The sequence below is a fragment of the Rana temporaria genome, chromosome 13 (assembly GCF_905171775.1).
Source record: "Rana temporaria chromosome 13, aRanTem1.1, whole genome shotgun sequence".
Classification (NCBI taxonomy): Eukaryota; Metazoa; Chordata; class Amphibia; order Anura; family Ranidae; genus Rana; species Rana temporaria.
The window spans coordinates 51,991,047-52,011,154 of record NC_053501.1 but is presented as its reverse complement, the minus strand read 5'-3'; the positions used below and the strand labels follow the sequence as shown (position 1 = coordinate 52,011,154).

Sequence of the window (20,108 nt, the reverse complement as noted above, 5' to 3'; positions counted from 1 at the left end):
GGTGGGTGGATGGATGCGGTGAATGCAGTTCTCCCGCTGTATAAAATGACGTACATGAATAGGGGCTGCCCGTTGAAATTTGAGCGGATGTGGGGGCCTTGGATAAATCCTCTTTGATCAAGCCTGGATATTGTATTGCCGCTCCTGCTGACTGTCTCTCCCTCCCCGCCTTCTCTCCCCCCCCCCTTTCCCCCCCCCCCCTCTCCCTGTCCCCGGCCTGATAAGCTTGGTAATTGTCATGATGGATATGCTTAGCTGTACTCCTGCCGTGTTGTGACTTGTGGAATGTTCACCTGCGGCTGTGATTTCTGTATCTCATGTCTGCCTACGATGCTGCTTTGTATTGATGACTAATGTACCTTATACTGTACCACTTTTGCCTTAATAAAGACCAACCTTGTTGTTAAAAAAAAATCTGTGTCTGTAGTGCATGTTCAAACCTTAATACCATAAATAGTAAACATGTTATTAGATTTTAACTCCATAATGTTTGGCAGTTCTAAAGAAATAATGCATTAAAATTTTAATAAACCCATTAGATTTTAGTTGACTAAAATGTATTGGAGATTTTAGTAGACTAATATACGACTAAAACAACTCAGATGACTAAAATATGACTAAAACTAAAATGCCATTTTAGTCAAAAGAGTATAACAAAAACTAAATTGAAATTTGATGTCAAAATTAACACTGTTGCTGTCCTATATAGAAGAAGTACATTTTTTCGTTTTTACATATACTTTAAGTATTCATTCATCTGTACATTCTGTATATTAAACCTTTTTATTTATTAATTTCCTGACATTTACTTTTAAGACATGCATTCACAGTAAAAAGTCCTTGAACAGAAATGTTTTTTCAGCACTAGTTGAGATAAATGTAAAGTCAAGCCTCGTACACACGACCGAGTTTCTCGGCAAAAACCAGCAAGAAACTTGCTGGGAGATATTTTTTTGCCGAGGAAACCGGTTGTGTGTACATTTTCGTTGAGGAAACTGTCGAGAAACTCGACGAGCCAAAAAGAGAGCAAGTTCTCTATTTCCTCGACGGGAATGGAGAAACTTGCCTTGTCGAGTTCCTCGACAGCCTAACAAAGAACTCGACGAGGAAAACGATGTGTTTCGCCCCTCGAGTTCCTCGGTCGTGTGTACGAGGCCTAACGTATGTCTGTGTTAATGGTCGAGGCTTGAATATTTTTTAGAGTATAACTTACCTGTTTGATCAGAGCTGCCATCTCCAAGCGGACCTTACTTCTTTTTACTTCATCCTGCAGCTCCAGCCACTGCTTCTGGAGATGGTCCATCATTTGTTGAATGGTTTTCTGGTCTGTGTGGCTCAGCTGGCACAGTTCCTTCCCATTCCTTATTACCTTAGCCAGAATGGGTTGATGAGAATATATCTCTGCTTCTAAAGCCTAAAACAAAACATATTGTTAAATTGACCACACAGGAGGAGAAAGGAGAGAAATTTGGATATGTTCTTATTATTGTCTGTGTGTCTGTGAACTGGTATCACATGGATAAAAAGTGAGGAGAAATTTCCCAAGTGGAATCGTAGCCAACAACGCAAACAGAAGTTTTATCTAAATGGCTAGATGTGGGTTTTTAAAAAGTGAAAGTGTCAGGTCACCTGTGGCCAGGTGACAAGTGCACCCCGTTGGGGTCAGGGATGCACCACAGGGTAGTGAACCCTATGGCCGACTGCTGCAATCAGAGAGGAAGCATGAGCCCAAGATTACCCAGGGCGCGGAGTCTAAGACCCAGATTTGTGTTCACCAGAGCCTCTGGTGGTGAGGATGGCCTTCGCCGCAGCTGGATCTAGGTCGCGACCCCTGGGGTTCCCAAGGTCACGCTCCGCAGGGAGAGAGGGGAAGCAGCAACAGGACAAGCGATAGTGATTGGTAAGCCGAGGTCGGAGCAACAGGCAGACAAGGGTAATCAAGGAACAGGCCAAGGGTCAGGGAAACAGGCAAACAGGAGACGAGCCAAAGTCGGTACACAGAAAAGTAAACTAGAACACGGCAGACAGGAACAAGCTACAAACAAAGGTTGAACAGCAAAGCAGACTAGCAGTGCAGTGGTTAATATAGGCTTCCTGGGATGGCCTAAGGTGGAGCCATACAGGGAGGAAGGTGATAAAAGACAGCCAGAAAGAGGGTCAGGCCTCTAATGAACACATGGAGACAGGTAGGCTGCAAGACTTTATTGCATATCCATGACAGAAAGAAAGGATGTAAAATGAAGAGATGAGTAGCAGGGAAGATAACCAAGTGCATGGTTCCTCAAATATGATCACAGGACTGAGGAAAAATTACAACTCATTTGTACATAAACAGCTGTGACAGCAAGATGGATCATTTCTAAACTGGCCATATACATGTGGTCTGAGCAGAAGCAGTCCTCATTCCCTGTGCAATAGGAAACAAAATAAAGAACAAGGCCTTTGTGTAGGTTACCCATGGTAATATCTCATTACAACAATGGTCCTCACAAAACAACAGTACTACTCACAAACGAGCATATGCAAAGGTTTTTCTATTAATCAAACTGCATCCCTTGGCCCCTGCGGACAGGACCCGATGACGGGAGGTTTCCGAAGGTACGCCTAGCTGGGCTATGGTCACCTGGGGCGTAGACATGTTGATACATATATGTAGGGGCACACAGGAGAGAGGAGCCACTGACCAATTAGGCTCTGAAGAAAAGGGTACGCCGCTGAAACACGTCAGCCTTTCAGCTGTTTGGGGTACCATCGGAACCTCCCGTCATCAGGTCCTGTCCGCAGGGGCAAAGGGATGCAGTTCGATTACTAGAAAAGCCTTTGCATATGCTCGTTTGTGAGTAGTACTACTGTACTGCTTTTATATTTTTAATAAAACGTTTATATTGGTAATGCGCTAGGTCGGTGCGCCCTTCTTCTTTTCGTTTTCTTTCTAGTTGTATGAACACCCATTGTTCTGAGGAGGGCTGCAAGATTCTAGACTTTACCTTGATCCAAAGAGTGGATTACACCACCCGTGTTTAGCAAAAAAACAGAGCACAGGAGATTATTGTTTGTTTAAAGGTACCTCGCTGCTTTTCAAGTTCACGACCAATCATGGATTAAAGTGTTTATGAAAGCAAAACTTTCTTTTTCTTTTTCAAGTTTTGCATAATGTGGTGAAAGTTTAGAAATGTTTTCAAGTTTTTGTTACAGTCTATTGGGTTGATGGACTAACGTTTACCGCATGCGATAAAGGTATCATGTCACTCAATTGCATAAATTATTACATGCGGTAAGTTAAGTACAAGTCACAAAAAATAAAGATTTTGCCGTAAACAACGAATAAAAAATAAATTGTCGGTAAATATCGCAAAAAATTGTGCGGTAATCTGTTAAGTCCAATTCACATACAAAACAAAAAAAGGTTTAACACCACCCTTAACCAGTGTGGGGCCTATTCAAACCCGCACAAAGGGGCATTCCACCCACCGAGAGCCTAATTCAACCCACAGAACACCCACAGGAAGGGGCACTATTCCACCCACAGAAAGGGGTGCAAGAGGACCCACAGAAAGTTGACACTATTCCACCAGCAGTGGATACACAAAAATGTGGCATTATACATCATGAATACACAAGTATTTTTTTTTATTATTACCGTAAATCAAAAAGGAATGATGTGCAGTGCAAATTAAATGCTAACATAGGCTGAAATTTAACATCAAGAACTTAATATTTTTTTGTCTTTTTAAAGTAAACCTTTACATCAGTATTACCCCAGCTAGAAGTGACCTCTTGAAGTGGCCACTGTAATACTTTTGGTTATATACACCATTACAACAAGTTGAACTTGGATAGGAACATGAATAATAAACAAAAATGTTTAAAAAAAGAGCACTTTCAACAACTCTAGTAGGCCATACATTTGCAAAAAGAGTACATTTTTATGAATATATGGCATGATGGATTTAGTAAATGAGCTTGGATTACCAAGTATCAGGAGACATACATTTGAGAAGGTAGTTCAAATATAGAATACTGTAAAAAATGTTAGATTAAAAAATAACAAACATATTCAAAAGTCAAATATTATAAGAAAATTACCTTTAAACAACCCTTAACCGCTAACACCTGCGATACATTACTGCATAAGAAAATGCGGTAGTTACCGAACAATCGAAAAAATACTGCATTCATTATTTAACCTAAAGCCCCATACACACGGTAGGACTTCAGACAAACTTTTCCGTGGATTTTTGTTTGAAGGGGGTTGGCCGGGAACACCCATAGCATACACACGGCAGGACTTTTTCTGCAAACTTTCCCAAAATCACGTGATTTTTCTGCTCTTTTCTGCTCTTTACCGCCACCCTTTGGTCAACTTTTGCTATTGTTGGTTGATTTTAACATTGGTTCTAGGCACGCCTGTTTGTACTTTGGACTAAAGTCCGATGGATTTCTGTACACACAATAGGACTTTGCACTGTAGGGCTTTTGTTGCCGAAAAGTGTGTCCGTAGATGACCAATTCCTAATTCACTGATCTTTACTATGGGGGTTATTTACTAAAGGAAAATCTACTTTGCACTACAAGGGCACTGTAAGTGCACTTGGAAATGCACTGCAAGTGCACTTTCAAGTGCAGTTGTTGTAGATCTAAGGGAGACATGCAAAGAAAAAAAAACATAGTTTTTGCTTGCACGTGATTGGATGATAAAATCAGCAGAGCTTCCCCTCAAATCGACAGCGATCTACAGTGATTGCACTTACAAGTGCACTTTCAAATGCACATGCAGTGTACTTGTAGTGCAAAGTGAATTTGCCTTTAGTAAATCATCCCCTATGTGTTTATTTTGATTCATGCGAAAGAAATTTTAAGTCATGTTAAATTAAGATTTGGACATTAACTGTGAAATATTTGATGTATGCCCAGTTTGCTTTCAACATACTGTAGATGGATATAAATGCATACTGGAACTGTGGCATGTTTCAACCCTATTACTGAAGGCTGGCAGAGAACAGTGAGATCTGAATGTAGACTTTTAATTGTCCGCCATTGAACCACATTTAATCTGCCACCACTTTCTCTGGTAATGGTAGTTGCAGTAATAAACAATCCCCCATTCTTATCCCATCCTCACCTTAGACTGAAAACAGTGTCTCCCATCCTATCTCTCTTCCCCCATGTTTCATGCAGCCAAAACTAGTGTTATTTGCAATTTAAATGCTGACCGTTCATCCTGTACTTCCAGCACTCACGATTGAGAACTGTTAACAAGGAGTTGGCCAACAGTTTAACAGCATACTGACTTTAATGAGATTTTTGATTTCTGAGGTCACCTGCTAAAATTGCTTGTACCACATGCGTTGAACATTATTTAGTGAGACAAATGTTGAGTAATTTTCCTTAGCTGCTATCATTGTAATAGGACTATGTACCTTTTGCTTGGCTATAGAGGAGGTGATATGACTCAGATCTGTGCCCGGGTCAGCCAGTCTCATTACTTGCCACTTCTCGTTGATCCAGGAATCTTCCTCTCCACAATCTCTAAAGAACTGGTACAGCTTCAATGTCTCCTCCAGCCGTGTGCGCCTAGAATAAACAGGTTTATGTACATTTTCTGTGCATTAGTGATAGAATGCAAAACTCTACCATATTTTTAATGTCTTTAAAATCCAACTGAACTTTTAACCTCTTCCATACCGGGCAGTTATACACCCATCCATACCGGGCCTATTCTGGCACTTCTCTCCTACATGTACAAATCATAATTTTTTTGCTAGAAAATTACGCAGAACCCCCAAACATTATATATGTTTTTTTTAGCAGACACCCTAGGGAATAAAACGACGGTCATTGAAACCTTTTATCTTGCACGGTATTTGCGCAATAATTTTTCAAACGCCTTTTTTTGGGAAAAAAATTGTTTCATGAATTAAAAAAATTTAAAAACAGTAAAGTTAGCCCAATTTTTTTGTAAAATATGAAATATGATGTTACACCGAGTAAATAGATACCTAACATGTCACGCTTTAAAATTGCGCACACTCATGGAATGGCGCCAAACTTCGGTACTTAAAAATCTCCATAGGCAACGATTTGAAATTTTTTACAGGTTACCAGTTTAGATTTACAGAGGAGATCTAGTGCTAGAATTGTTGCTGGCACTCTAACGCACGCGGCGATACCTCACATATGTGGTTTAAACGGCGTTTACATATGTCGGCGGGACTTGCGTGTGCGTTCGCTTCTGCGCGCAAGCTACCGGGGACAGGGGCGTTAAAAAAATAAATTTTTATTTCTTTTTTTTTTTATATATATTTATTTCTTTTTTACACTTTTTTTTTTAATTTTTTTTTTTTTTTTATCACTTTTATTCCTATTACAAGGAATGTAAACATCCCTTGTAATAGGAATGTGTGTGACAGGTACTCTTTATGGAGAGATGCGGGGTCAGTAAGACCCCACATCTCTCCTCCAGGCTGGAAAGCATGAAATCGGTGATGAAAAAAAATTCACCGATCTCATGCTTGTGGTTGCTTAGCAGCCGCAATCGCGGCTTTGTTTACTTACGGGACCCGGGCGTGACGTCATCACATCGCGCCCGGGTCCTCCGACGGTCATAGAGATGACTGGTGACCATCTGGTCACCAGTCATCTCTATGCTTCCTGCGAGCGCCGGACGATTCGTTCTCCGGGCCCCCGATGGCACGGGAGAGCCCGGAGAAGCACCGGATGGCGGCGGGAGGGGGGGGATGTCCCCTCCCGCCGCCTGTAAGAACGATCTAGCGGCGGAACCGCCGCTATGATCGTTCTTACGTTGTGCAGAATCGCCGGCAGTTTAGAAGGATATCTGAATGATGCCTCTTAGCTGCAGGCATCATTCAGATATCCACCCGGAAAGCCCAGGACGTCATATGACGTCCACTCTGAACGGCAGAAGTTCTTTGTGGACGTCATTTTACTATGGGCCGGTAGGGAAGTGGTTAACTGACATCGGCTAAATGCATTCCATACAAAGAAAAGGTGTTCAAATCCATGTAATTTGTTTACAAAGCAGCCACAGCCTTGGTAGAAAAATGTGTCCCATGCAGACAATAAACCCTTGGCCTCTTTATGGAAGCAGTGGTCTCTCTGCAGAGGCCTGACACACTCCTTAGGCCCCATACACAGGGTCGGTTTGGTCCGATGAGAATGAACCGAAGTTCATTTTCATCGGACCAAACCGACCGTGTGTATATGCTATTGGTCTGGTTTCCTTCGGTCCAAAATTTCTAAACATGCTTCAAAACCGAACCGATGGACTGCTGCCCCATCGGACCAAACCGATGATTAGTACAGAAAAGCATCGGTTCAAAACCCGCGCATGCTCAGAATCAAGTCGATGCATGCTTGGAAGCATTGAACTTCGTTTTATTCAGCACGTCGTGTGTTTGACGTCACCGCGTTCTGACCCGATCGGATTTTGGACTGACGGTGTGTACACATATCGGGCTGTACGGCCACTTCAGAGGTGAACCGATAAAAACGGTCTGACAGCCAGTCTCATTGGTTTGGTCTGACCGTGTGTACGGGGCCTAAGTCATATCTAGAGCTCTCTAACCAGCAGGGCGTTTAAGCTGAGGGGGGGGGGGGGGCTTACTAGACTTCTTCAGAGAGAACACTGCTTCCACAAAAAGTGCAAAGGTCCCACTCTGCAGCTGCTGGCAGAAGACAGGCTTTTCTTCTAAGGCTGTGAACTAAGTCTCTGTACACTTTTTGTTTTGCCCCTGTAATGTGTTTAGAAATAGTAAGCAAAAAATTACTATTATGTGCAACATATTAAAACTTTGTGTCTTTTTTCTAAATCTTATTCCAAGTCTCCCAGCAGTTTGTAGCAATATTGTTTCCTTTTCTCCTATAATAAACTGTCTGCATTTTCCCTTTTTCACTAAAATTGTAACTTACCGCCTATGCTACATAATACTTATAATTTTACTGTCCAGAGCTGCCTATAGATTAAGGCACCTTACACACATACCGAACGTTTATCCATTTTTCATCTATCCGTTGACGGATGAAAAACGGACATCAATGCATTCCTATGGAAAAATGGATGACAACGGATGATCATTCATCTGCATGCATTTTCATCCGCTTTTTTTTTGAACAGATGAAAGCCCTATTTTTCATCCGTCAAAAAACGGAACGGACGAAAAATGGATGTTAGCGGACAACATCTGCTTACATCCGATCCACTGAGATCCGCATTTAAACCCTTTTTTCCCCCCTCATAAGACACACTGTATATACAGTAGGTGAACCCGATTTTGTGTCAATCTCGCTCTCTTTCTCAGCGAGATTGAGCACCTACGAGCCCCATCGCGGGAGCCAGCGCCGAGCTGGCTTGCCGCGATGGATACAGAGCCGTCATAGAAGCGACGGGAGATCCGACTTGGATTCCCGCCAATTCTACACGTGTGCGGCGTTTGTTATGAATCCTGAGGGGGAAGTCCCCGCCGGATTTTAAATAAAAATCCGGCATGGGTCCCCCCTCAGGAGCATACCGGGCCCTTAGGTCTGTTATGGGTTGTAAGGAGAGCCCCCCCTACGCCGGAAAAAACGGCGTAGGGGGTCCCCCTACAATCCATACCAGACCCGTATCCAAAGCACGCTACCCGGCCAGCCAGGAAGGGAGTGGGGACGAGCGAGCGCCCCCCCCCCTCCTGAGCCGTACCAGGCTGCATGCCCTCAACATGGGGGGGTTGGGTGCTCTGGGGCAGGGGGGCGCACTGCGGCCCCCCCCACCTCAGAGCACCCTGTCCCCATGTTGATGAGGACAGGGCCCCTTCCCGACAACCCTGGCCGTTGGTTGTCGGGGTATGCGGGCGGGAGGCTTATCGGAATCTGGGAGCCCCCTTTAATAAGGGGGCCCCCAGATACCGGCCCCCCACCCTAAGTGAATGAGTATGGGGTACATCGTACCCCTACCCATTCACCTGCAAGAAAAGTGGTAAAAACACAAATAAACCACACAGTGTATTAAAATATTTTATTTTTCTGCTCCGGAGGCCGCCCCCTGTCTTCTTTATTAGCTCTTTTACCAGGGGGGGCTTCTTCTTTGACGTCTTCGGGTGGGTGGGGGCCGCCGTCTGGTTCTCTTCCACCGCCGGGGGGGGGGTGGCTTTTAAAAAAGCCCCCACCCCCCCGGCGGGTTTCCTCCGGCGTCTTCGGCGGGGCTCTTCTTCTTCCGCTATCCCGACGGGTCTTCTCAACTCTCCGGGGTTCTACTTCTGTCTTCGCCGCTCTCCGTTGTTGACTCGTCGCACCCCGGTTCTTCGTCTCGCTGTCCGGTGTCTTCTTCCGTGATGTACGTCTTCTCCTTCCGTGCTGTGATGAGTTCTTCTTCCGTGCTGTGACGTCATGTTCTTCACTTCTCTCCTTCTCCCGATGTTGCCACGCCGGTCCTCCTCGCTGAAATGACGGATGCACGCCTTGCATCGGACCTATATAGGCCTCACAGTCCCATCATGCTCTGTACCTACCCATGTGATACCTACCACGTGGGTAGGTATCACATGGGTAGGTACAGAGCATGATGGGACTGTGAGGCCTATATAGGTCCGATGCAAGGCGCGCATCCGTCATTTCAGCGAGGAGGACCGGCGTGGCAACATCGGGAGAAGGAGAGAAGTGAAGAACATGACGTCACAGCACGGAAGAAGAACTCATCACAGCACGGAAGGAGAAGACGTACATCACGGAAGAAGACACCGGACAGCGAGACGAAGAACCGGGGTGCGACGAGTCAACAACGGAGAGCGGCGAAGACAGAAGGAGAACCCCGGAGAGTTGAGAAGACCCGTCGGGATAGCGGAAGAAGAAGAGCCCCGCCGAAGACGCCGGAGGAAACCCGCCGGGGGGGTGGGGGCTTTTTTAAAAGCCACCCCCCCCCCGGCGGTGGAAGAGAACCAGACGGCGGCCCCCACCCACCCGAAGACGTCAAAGAAGAAGCCCCCCCTGGTAAAAGAGCTAATAAAGAAGACAGGGGGCGGCCTCCGGAGCAGAAAAATAAAATATTTTAATACACTGTGTGGTTTATTTGTGTTTTTACCACTTTTCTTGCAGGTGAATGGGTAGGGGTACGATGTACCCCATACTCATTCACTTAGGGTGGGGGGCCGGTATCTGGGGGCCCCCTTATTAAAGGGGGCTCCCAGATTCCGATAAGCCTCCCGCCCGCATACCCCGACAACCAATGGCCAGGGTTGTCGGGAAGGGGCCCTGTCCTCATCAACATGGGGACAGGGTGCTCTGAGGTGGGGGGGGGCCGCAGTGCGCCCCCCTGCCCCAGAGCACCCAACCCCCCCATGTTGAGGGCATGCAGCCTGGTACGGCTCAGGAGGGGGGGGGGCGCTCGCTCGTCCCCACTCCCTTCCTGGCTGGCCGGGTAGCGTGCTTTGGATACGGGTCTGGTATGGATTGTAGGGGGACCCCCTACGCCGTTTTTTCCGGCGTAGGGGGGCTCTCCTTACAACCCATAACAGACCTAAGGGCCCGGTATGCTCCTGAGGGGGACCCATGCCGGATTTTTATTTAAAATCCGGCGGGGACTTCCCCTTCAGGATTCATAACAAACGCCGCACACGTGTAGAATTGGCGGGAATCCAAGTCGGATCTCCCGTCGCTTCTATGACGCGCTTGCTGGAATGTGCTGTCACTATTCCAGTGAGTGTGAGATGTCGGCGAGATCTCGGCACCCTGTCGCCGAGTATCAGCGCGACGCTGTCGTGCTAAAAGCACAATATCACAAACACCTACTGTAGCTGGTTGCTAAGGAGGGGTCGGGAAGCCGGCCATCACACCCTTAACAACGGCTGACAGCTGAATATAAAAAAGAATTGCTGGCAAAAAAAATGAAATAGCGAGAAAAAAATGGCGTGGTGTCCCCCCCAAGTCCATACCAGACCCTTTTGGTATGGATTCGGAGGGCATCCCCCCACGCCAAAATGGTAAAAAATGGCGTGGGGACTCCCCCAAAATCCATACCAGCCCGGCAGGTCAGGAAAGGGAGGGGATGAGTGAGCGCCCCCCGACCCTAAAAAGCCACATGCTCTAGGGTGAGCTCTCCAGGTGACGTCATTGGATGGCCATGCCTCATGGCTATATAAGAGATGCCAGACAGCGGGCAACAGCGCAAGAAGCAGAGTCCCCCCCCCTAAAGCATCCATCCCCCCCATGATGAGGACATGCGGCCTGGTATGTAAATAAAATCAATAGATTGTGCTGTGCTCTAAGGGATAAATCAACAATAAAAGTGCTAAAAAACTGAATAGGACTTCAATGCAATATACAAAAGTGACAATGCAAACACATGAAAATATTATAAATCATATAAAGTGCTATGTGCTAACAAGATGAATATAAACTCCAGTAAACAAATAATGTACGAGTGAATGATATCCTATATAGCAGTGATTCTCAACCTGGGGGTCGGGACCCCCTCGGGGGTCGAATGATGATTTTCCAGGGGTCACCGAATCCTGCGCTGCTTTCCCAGCCTCTTTGCAGTTGTCCATTCAGTTCACGGCATGGCTGGGGGGGGGGCAGAGACTAGAGGTCAGCTGACTGGTGAGGAATGTGAAGTGGGAGGGGCTGGAGGAGACCCGATCTCTTGATTTTGGCATAGGTGTCACTGCTCCGAGACACCACAAATTCAGAGACACAGTGAAGCCGGAGACACAGTGAAGCTCAAGACACAGTGACTAACACTAACAGTGATTATAGTTGCCATTAAAAGTTATCACTACAGTTCTCAAATTAGCAGATGACCTTAATCAAGAGCACCTAAGTTGGTTCATCAGAACTCCCCCCAGCATTGCCACTGATCCCACCCCCCACCAGCACTGCCACTGATCCCACCCCTCACCAGCACTGCCACTGATCCCACACCCCACCAGCACTGCCACTGATCCCACCCCCCACCAGCACTGTCACTCATCCCAATCCCCCCCCCCCACCAACACCAAGAAGTAAGAGAATGAATAAAAATAGAGAATACATGGAATGGAGAGGAAAAGATGGGGAGGAACAAAGAAAAAGGGAGAGAAAGAATAAGAGAAAAAACAAGAAAGACAGCTAGAGAGAGGGATGGGGAGAACAAGAAATTAGGATAGAGAGAGATAAAGGGGAAAGAAAGGTAAACAAAGAGAAAGAGTGGAACATCCTAAAATGTACCATAAGGGATTTTAATATTGTATGAGTGGAAGGGACTCAGGGATCGCTAAATGTCCATTGGTTAGGGGCGCAAATTACATGTCTTGCCTTGGGTGCTGACAACCCACGCTACAAAAATAATTTTACTGTTAGGGGTCCCCACAACTTGAGAAATTTTATCAAGGGGCCACAGCACTAGAAAGGTTGAGAACCACTGCTATATAGGATACATAGAAAAAATGTGCTGGTGCCAAAGGTGAAGTCCAAATACACATCAAGTCCTCGGATGTATAGTAATGAGCAAAGTGAAAATGTAGGGTGCTGCTCCAACTGGCACTCTGTGCAAATATAATAATGTGATGGTGGTTTGGTGACTTTTTTCTTCAGTACAATTACACCTCTATGTGCAATGGCTCCTTACCTTACCGCTGTAAGGTAACAGCATGAATGTGTACAGTAGAAATCCAGAAATCCAGGATCCTGTAATAGGTCCCACTGAGGGCTTCTTCTCTATGCAAATCAACAGTGATGGATGAAAATCTTTAGAAGCCCTCTCCGAATCCTTGATGTCCCAGTACCCATTCACTAAGAAAAAAAGCCCTGACTAGCGCCCTTTGCAAACAGACATCTGGGGACACAAGATCATTGCCCATTTGTCAATATAATGGAGTCTGGTTTGCCCAGTGCAAGCAGAGGTTAGGCTTGTACTGTATGCAGCTTGAAGAAAATATACATAGGCTCGGATTCACATACATTGGTGCATATTTATTCGGGCGTAGCGTATCTAATATACGCTACGCCGACGCAGCGCACAGAGGCAAGCACTGGATTCACCAAGCACTTGCTCCCACTCACTCTTAAAGATATGCTGGGTGGAGGTGGAAGTGGGCGTGAGCCATGCTAATGAGGCGTGACCCCATGCAAATGATGGGGCAAGCGCCATAGAAGTACTTAAAATGAACGGCGCATGCACCGTCCCGTGGCCGCATCCCTGTGCGCATGCTCAGAATCACGTCGGAACTACTCCCTAAGATACGACGGATCACTGCCTACGACGTGAACGTAACCTACGCCCAGCCCTATTCACGTACAACGTAAACGACAAAATGATACAACGGCTTGTGTTCCCTGGTCCATACCTTTGCATGAGTTGCGCCTCCTATATGGGGAATAACTTTACGCCGGACGTACGACTTACGCAAACCGCGTATATTATGCGCCGGCACAAGTACGTTCGTGCATCGGCGTATCTCCCTCATTTGCATATTTGCATAGAAAATCAATGGGAGCGGCAAATGCGCCCAGCGTAAATATGCGCTTACGATACGCCGGCGGAGGAAAGTTAAGTCATTCAGATGAAGCCTATTTTCAGGCGTATCTCAGTTTATGGGCACGGCTCATAGATACAACGGCGCTTACTTACACTTATGCGGCGTATCTCGAGATACGTCGGCGTAAGTGCTTTGTGAATCCGGGCCATATTGTTTTTCTTCAGGGAAGCCTACCCTGCTTTCAGGTAATAACCATTTTTTCTATTTCTCCCATCAGTTCATCCCTCACAGTTATTAACGTTTGTTCCACCAGCCCCTCCCTATTAAATTATAAGCTTCCCAGGAGTAGGACCCTCCTAACCCTCTTGTACTGAATTGTATTGTTGCTGTATAGCCTCCCTTTATATTGTAAAGCGCTGCACAAATTGTTGGTGCTATATGAATCCTGTATAATAACAACAACAATATTAACAATTTCACTACCTTCATTTTGGAGAAACCTCTGCTTAGTTGGCTTAGAAGAAAAAAAAAACTTGTGAACCTAGTTTTGGCATTTGATTTAAAAGTAACCAAAACTATACTGAGCACTATTTTTACATGTTACAGGATTCTGATCATTCATAAAACACTGTTTTCCCACCATCAGAACACTTACCGAGACTTGCTAAGGGACACCAGCGTTTGGTACAGCTGACGCAAGTTATTCATTTTTGCCTGTAGGACGTCTGTGTTTCCTGATTTACTTTTGTGTATTTTTTCTGCTCTGTCCAAAATGTTTTTAACAGTCTCCCCATAAGACAGAATTTGGGACTCAATTAGATTGTGCTCCTGAACAAAATATTCCACTTCGGGGAGTTGCTTCCCAATCTCCTTCGAGCCAACCAGTTCCTAAAGGAAGGAAGGGAAATAGTTTAAAGCATGACTATAGGATTTTTTTTGGATGGAGTGGAAAGGGGTTAGGATCTCTGTCAGGTTTTTATCGCTGCCTGTATTATCCTTAAGAAGATTTTAATTGTCTTAATTGTCCTGTAACCCAACCTCACCAAGGTGTGTTGCTACCAGAACAGAAATATAAGGGTAGTCATCCAATGGGGACATTTGTTCTTGTGACAACTCTCTAAGGACTCGTATACACGATAAGTTAAACAGAGGACAACGGTCTGATGGACCGTTTTCATCGATCAAAACAGATCGTGTGTGGGCCCCATAGGTTATTTAACCATCGGTTAAAAAAAAGCCAACTTGCTTTAAATTTAACCAATGGATTCCTAACCGATGGGAAAAAAACGATCGTTAGTAAGCACAACCATCGGTTAAGAATCCACGCATGCTCAGAATTTAAGTCGACGCATGCTTGGAAGCATTGAACTTATTTTTTTTCAGCACGTCGTTGTGTTTTACGTCACCGCGTTCTGACCCGATCGTTTTTTTAACCGATGGTGTGTAGGCGCGACGGATCATCAGTCAGCTTCCTCGGTTAACCGACGAAAACGGTCCATCGGTCTGTTCTCTTAGGATGGACTGATTGTGTGTACCCAGCTTTAGAGGGCATTTCCTTTATATTAGAAAGGTATCCTCTCACTTCCCGGTGAATCTACCAAATCTTCCTAATTAGACACAGATGGCAAAAAAATATGGTTTTAACCCTCCTCTACTTTCTCCAGAATAAGAAAAAAGTTTGGGCTTCAGAAATACTTTAATGACGTCAAACAATATCAGTAATCTGTGTGAAGAATAGAGGGCGCTAGATTAAAGTGCAAATTAAAGTGAATAACCCTATCCACAAACAATTAATGTAATATAAATGTAACATATATACAAATAAATATATATTCAAATATTATGATGAGTCCATATCCATGATAGAACATCAATATGTGTTTTGTGAAAACAAATAGTCCCAATATAATAATAAATGTTCCAATAGATCCAATAACAGATTTTCGTGGCAACTGTAATAAATCTTGCTTAAAGTGGATGTAAACCCCCCATACAATAAGTAAAGTGAACAGCCTCAGATGATACACAGGGATTAAACCCATCTCCCTACATAGGTTTTTACGTGTATATCTGCTGTCTTCACATTTATATACTGTTTAGAAAGTTCAGATCATGTTAGGAGATTTTCTCTTTCTGGTTAACACAGAGTGTGATGTCTGGGCATACAGCCAAGATAGCTAACATTGCTGATTTGGAGGAAAGGCACACACCCCCTCTCCTCATAGGCAGAGACTCTCAGAGTTTTTTTGTAATAGGACCTGCTCCCTGCTAATCGTTTTTAGCAACCTCTTCGGACTGAAGATTTAAGGCTGCTTCTGTTAAAAAGTCTGAGAAATTGTCAGGAGTTATCAGACTGATAACAGAGGAAGGCCACGTAAACATGACCGAGAATCTCGTCGTAAATGGAACGTCGTTTTCCTCGACGAGTTTCTTGTCAGGCTTGTCGAGAATCTTGTCAAGCTTTCTTTGCATACACATTGTCAAGACAAAATCTCGTCAGTCTTAAAGCCCCACCACTGGCGCCACCCTTGGGGCTGCTTTTGCTAATCTCATGTTACTGCGTGTTAAGTAAAAGTTTGGTAAGAAAGGATTTGCGCTTTTCAGTCTGTTACAGCGTGACAAATGTGCTATCTCCATTGCAAAAACTACTTTTACCGAAGGTGCGCTCCCGTCTCATACTTTATAACACGAACGTTTTTCTCGTCGTAAACCAGCCCGACGAGAAACACGACAAGGAAATTGAGACTCCCAACGAGAAAAAAGAGAGCATGTTTTCTTTTTTTCTCGTCGAGATCCACGGCAGTTTTCTCGACGAAAAACATACACACACGCAAAAATGCTCTGCCAACATTTTTCTTGATGGATTTTGCCGAGGAAAAGGGTCGTGTGTACGAGGCCGAACAGTTTAGAAGAGAGCTACGGGACATAGCTCTTTGAAGAGAGATAACAGAATACTGCAGATATATGTGCCCAGCTCATATTTCATGAATCGAGTTTACATCCACTTTAAGGTGATATAAATCCTTCACCAGACATTGATTGCTGCCGTCATCCAAAGTGCACAGATAGTGAATGTGCTTACCAGATATAACTGACCTCTTTGATTAGAAAGAAAGTCAGATAAAGCATTTGCAGGATTGTGCCTGCACACATAACAATATGACAGAAATAAATTCGAAAGCCTCTTCCTCGGAGTTACAGGTTGGATATGCAAAAAGGAATGAGAAAATTCATCGCATAATACTGTTTATTGAAAAGTTAAAATAATATAATATAAAAAACACTAAATGACCTCTTACATTAAAATGTGCCTACACTGGGGCTGCAGGCTTGTATGTATAACCACTCCACTTCCACCTCCGTGGTGGCGTGCCTTCCACCGGCCGTCAACAACAACCACAGCACCGGAGATGGCGTCAGAGATAAACACATGACCAGGTACCGGCGCCGACATACGTTTTGTTGTTTACATCTTCAGGGGTCGCTGCCTGAAGACGTGAACAACGAAACGTACGTCGGCAGCACTAATGGGCACTGATAGGCGGCACTGATGGGCACTAATAGGCGGCACTGATAGGCGGCACTGATAGGCATTGATGGGTGGCACTGCTGGGCACTAATAGATGGCACTGATAGGCAGCACTGATGATGAGGTACTGATAGTCATTACTGATTAACACTGATTGGCACTTTGGTGGGCACTGACTGGCACATTGGTGGGCACTGACTGACAGCTGATGGGCACTGATTGGCAGCTGTGGTGGGCACCTCTGACAGGATAGCCGTGATCGGCTCTCCCTGTCAGCGCAAACTGAGGAAAGCTGACTACGTCATAGGCTCTTTAACATGGAGATGCGGTGTCTCAGAGTGATACACAGCACCACTGATCACCGCGCAAAATCGTGGCTTATCCTGCTGGATGTCATATGACACCCAGTCAGGATAACGTCAATCCGAAATGGGCGGGCGGGAAGTAGTTAACAAGTGAAATAATTTTTTCCAAAGGGACAGACAAATGAGGTCATGTTGCAAATACTTGGCAGTAATACCTCTGGTGGAAATGTAATTGTCACCTCAGCTTTGGCAACTAGACTCATTCTTCTAAATGCTGTCTTTGGGAGTAGAAAAGAAGAAAATTGACAGTCGGTGGATTATCCTTAGTTTTGTGGAGTATAACATGAAGTGCTTGATGCCTTGTCATTGTCTCCGTAATTTCAGTCCAATATTTTGTCTTTGCCTCACTACATTAAGCCGTCCCATCACTGAAATTCCACTGCAAAGTGCAGAAATATTCCCACGGAGATATTCTCAGTTAGTAGAACAGACAGTAAACTGTTTTACAGGCTCAGAAAATGAAAGTAAATGTTCTTAAAGTGGAAGTAAAGCCCCCTATCGTTTTCAGCCAAGGAAGCTGCCATCTTTGCCTCTGTTTTATCTACAACTGACATGATGCTGCACATGTGATCAGTTATGACACGAGCCATTGGATGGTTTGACAGTTTGGTTGACAGCACAACCAATGGGAGTGTTACATTTCCGGCACGTGCATGAAATTAAACTTTTTTGAAACTGGTAAATGGATGGGTTTACTTCCAGTTTAAGCAACCACCAGGTACATAGTGGGCTCATGTCATTGCAAAGGTGCCTGTGATTGGTTCACAACCAATGTTCTCACTACATGTAGTTTGAAAGCACATCTTTACTATTCCTATCAGCATAATGCCAATTTTTTTGAGCTTAGGAAGAGGGACGGTATACAGTATGTAGGCTAAGGACATCCATGCCAATCTCCCAATTATGAGAACCTTGAGGAATCAATACAAAATATTGGACAATCCAGAAGGGCCTTTTTACCACCACTTATTCTTCATGCAGCTTTTTCAAAATAACAAATGCATTAATATGGAAGTTGGATGAAAGGCTTGGTATTTTATAATATGTTTGGAAGGTAAATAGTGCATTTTTCCAGAGAGATCTATACATCAAACCAAAAATAGAGGCAATTGAAAAGGAAAAGGAGACAGAAGGATTTGACTGAAAAACAGAATAAGGCCTTCCAATAGGAGTTTTGTAGATAGTTTCTGCTATGAGACTTTCTACGATTTTTTCCTTCCAAACTGTGCTTAGATAACTACTTTGTTGTGCGTATATGGCTGGGTATAATAAGTGCCGATTGTGAATGTGTTTCCCAGTAAATCAATAATGGTAAAAAAAAAAAATGTATCTTATGAACAGTTGGATAAACTTATATGATGAAAACATTTTTATTTTATTACCTGCATAGCTTTCAGCTCATCAACAGCACTATCGATGTCCCTTAAGAGGACCAGTATTAAGAACTTGTCTCCCAAGGGATCTTTGTGAGTTTGTATTACTTTAAGGAGCTCCAGCCATCCCCGTGATAACTCCCGTTGTCTGTAGTAGAAAGAAAAGACAATAAGTATTTATCTTGAAGTACCACAAATGGCACAACATCCAACTTCCTTGTCAAAGTTTTTACCCAGAGGAAGCTCAAATAAACATATTTTTGGTGTTGTCTTCGTAACAAATTGATTAAAATGTTTCATGCGACAACACTGAAGAAATTACACTTTGCTACAATGTAAAGTAGTGAGTGTACAGCTTGTATAACAGTGTACATTTGCTGTCCCCTCAAAATAACTCAATACACTGCTGTTAATGTCTAAACTGCTGAAAACAAAAGTGAGTACACCCCTAAGTGGAAATGTCCAAATTGGGCCCAAATAGCCATTTTCCCTCCCAGTGTCATGTGACTCATTAGTGTTACAAGGACCCAGGTGTGAATGGGGAGCGGGTGTGTTAAATTTGGTGTTATCACTCTCATACTGATCGCTGGAAGTTCAACATGGCACCTCATGGCAAAAATGAAAATTGTTGCTCTACATCAGGGGTCTCCAAACTTTCTAAGCAAAGGAACAGTTTACTGTCCTTCAGGCTTTAGGGGGGCCAGACTGTGCCCAGTGAGAGTAGAAAGTGCCCCATCATTGGTTTGAATGAGAGAAATAGTGACCCATTCTTGATATCAATGTGGAGATTAGTACTTCATTGATGGTGTCAGTAGTAGTAGATGAAATGGTGCTCCATCATTGGTGTCAGAATATTGCCCCAAGGGCCAGATAAAGGCAAGCAAAGGGCCACATTCAGCCCTCGGGCCGCAGTTTGGAGACCACTGCTCTACATAAAGATGACCTAGGCTATAGGAAGATTGCCAAGAAACTGAGCTGAAGCACAGTGGCCAAAATCATACAGCGGTTTAACAGGACGATTCTTCTCAGATCAGGTCGACCAAAGAAGTTGAGTGCACGTGCTCAGCGTCATATCCAGAGGTTGTCTTTGGAAAATACATGTTAGTGCTGCCAGCATTGCTGCAGAGGTTGAAGGGGTGGGGGGTCAGCCTGTCAGTGCTTAGACCATAAGCCGCACACTGCATCAAATTGGTCTGCATGGCTGTCATCCCAGAAGGAAGCCTCTTCTAAAGATGATGCACAAGAAAGCCTGAAGTTTGCTGAAGACAAGCAGACTAAGGACATGGATTACTGGAACCACGTCCTGTGGTTCGATGTGACCATGATAAACGTATTTGGTTCAGATGGTGTCAAGCGCGTGTGGTGGCAACCATGTGAGGAGCACAAGTGTGTC

The 20,108-nt window shown here is 44.5% G+C and overlaps 1 protein-coding gene across 2 annotated transcripts in view; it reads right to left on the bottom strand.

Annotated features, from left to right (window-relative positions):
• Positions 1 to 20,108, bottom strand: part of SPTBN5 (spectrin beta, non-erythrocytic 5) — a 347,370-nt gene that overhangs the window by 270,076 nt on the left and 57,186 nt on the right. For both annotated transcript variants that reach the window (XM_040332524.1, XM_040332525.1), the window contains exons 8-11: positions 18,725 to 18,863; positions 14,104 to 14,336; positions 5,421 to 5,574; positions 1,214 to 1,414 (exon numbers count right to left, since the gene is read on the bottom strand). In XM_040332524.1, the coding sequence (XP_040188458.1) occupies positions 1,214 to 1,414; positions 5,421 to 5,574; positions 14,104 to 14,336; positions 18,725 to 18,863 (727 nt within the window). The remainder of the gene's footprint in view (positions 1 to 1,213; positions 1,415 to 5,420; positions 5,575 to 14,103; positions 14,337 to 18,724; positions 18,864 to 20,108) is intronic.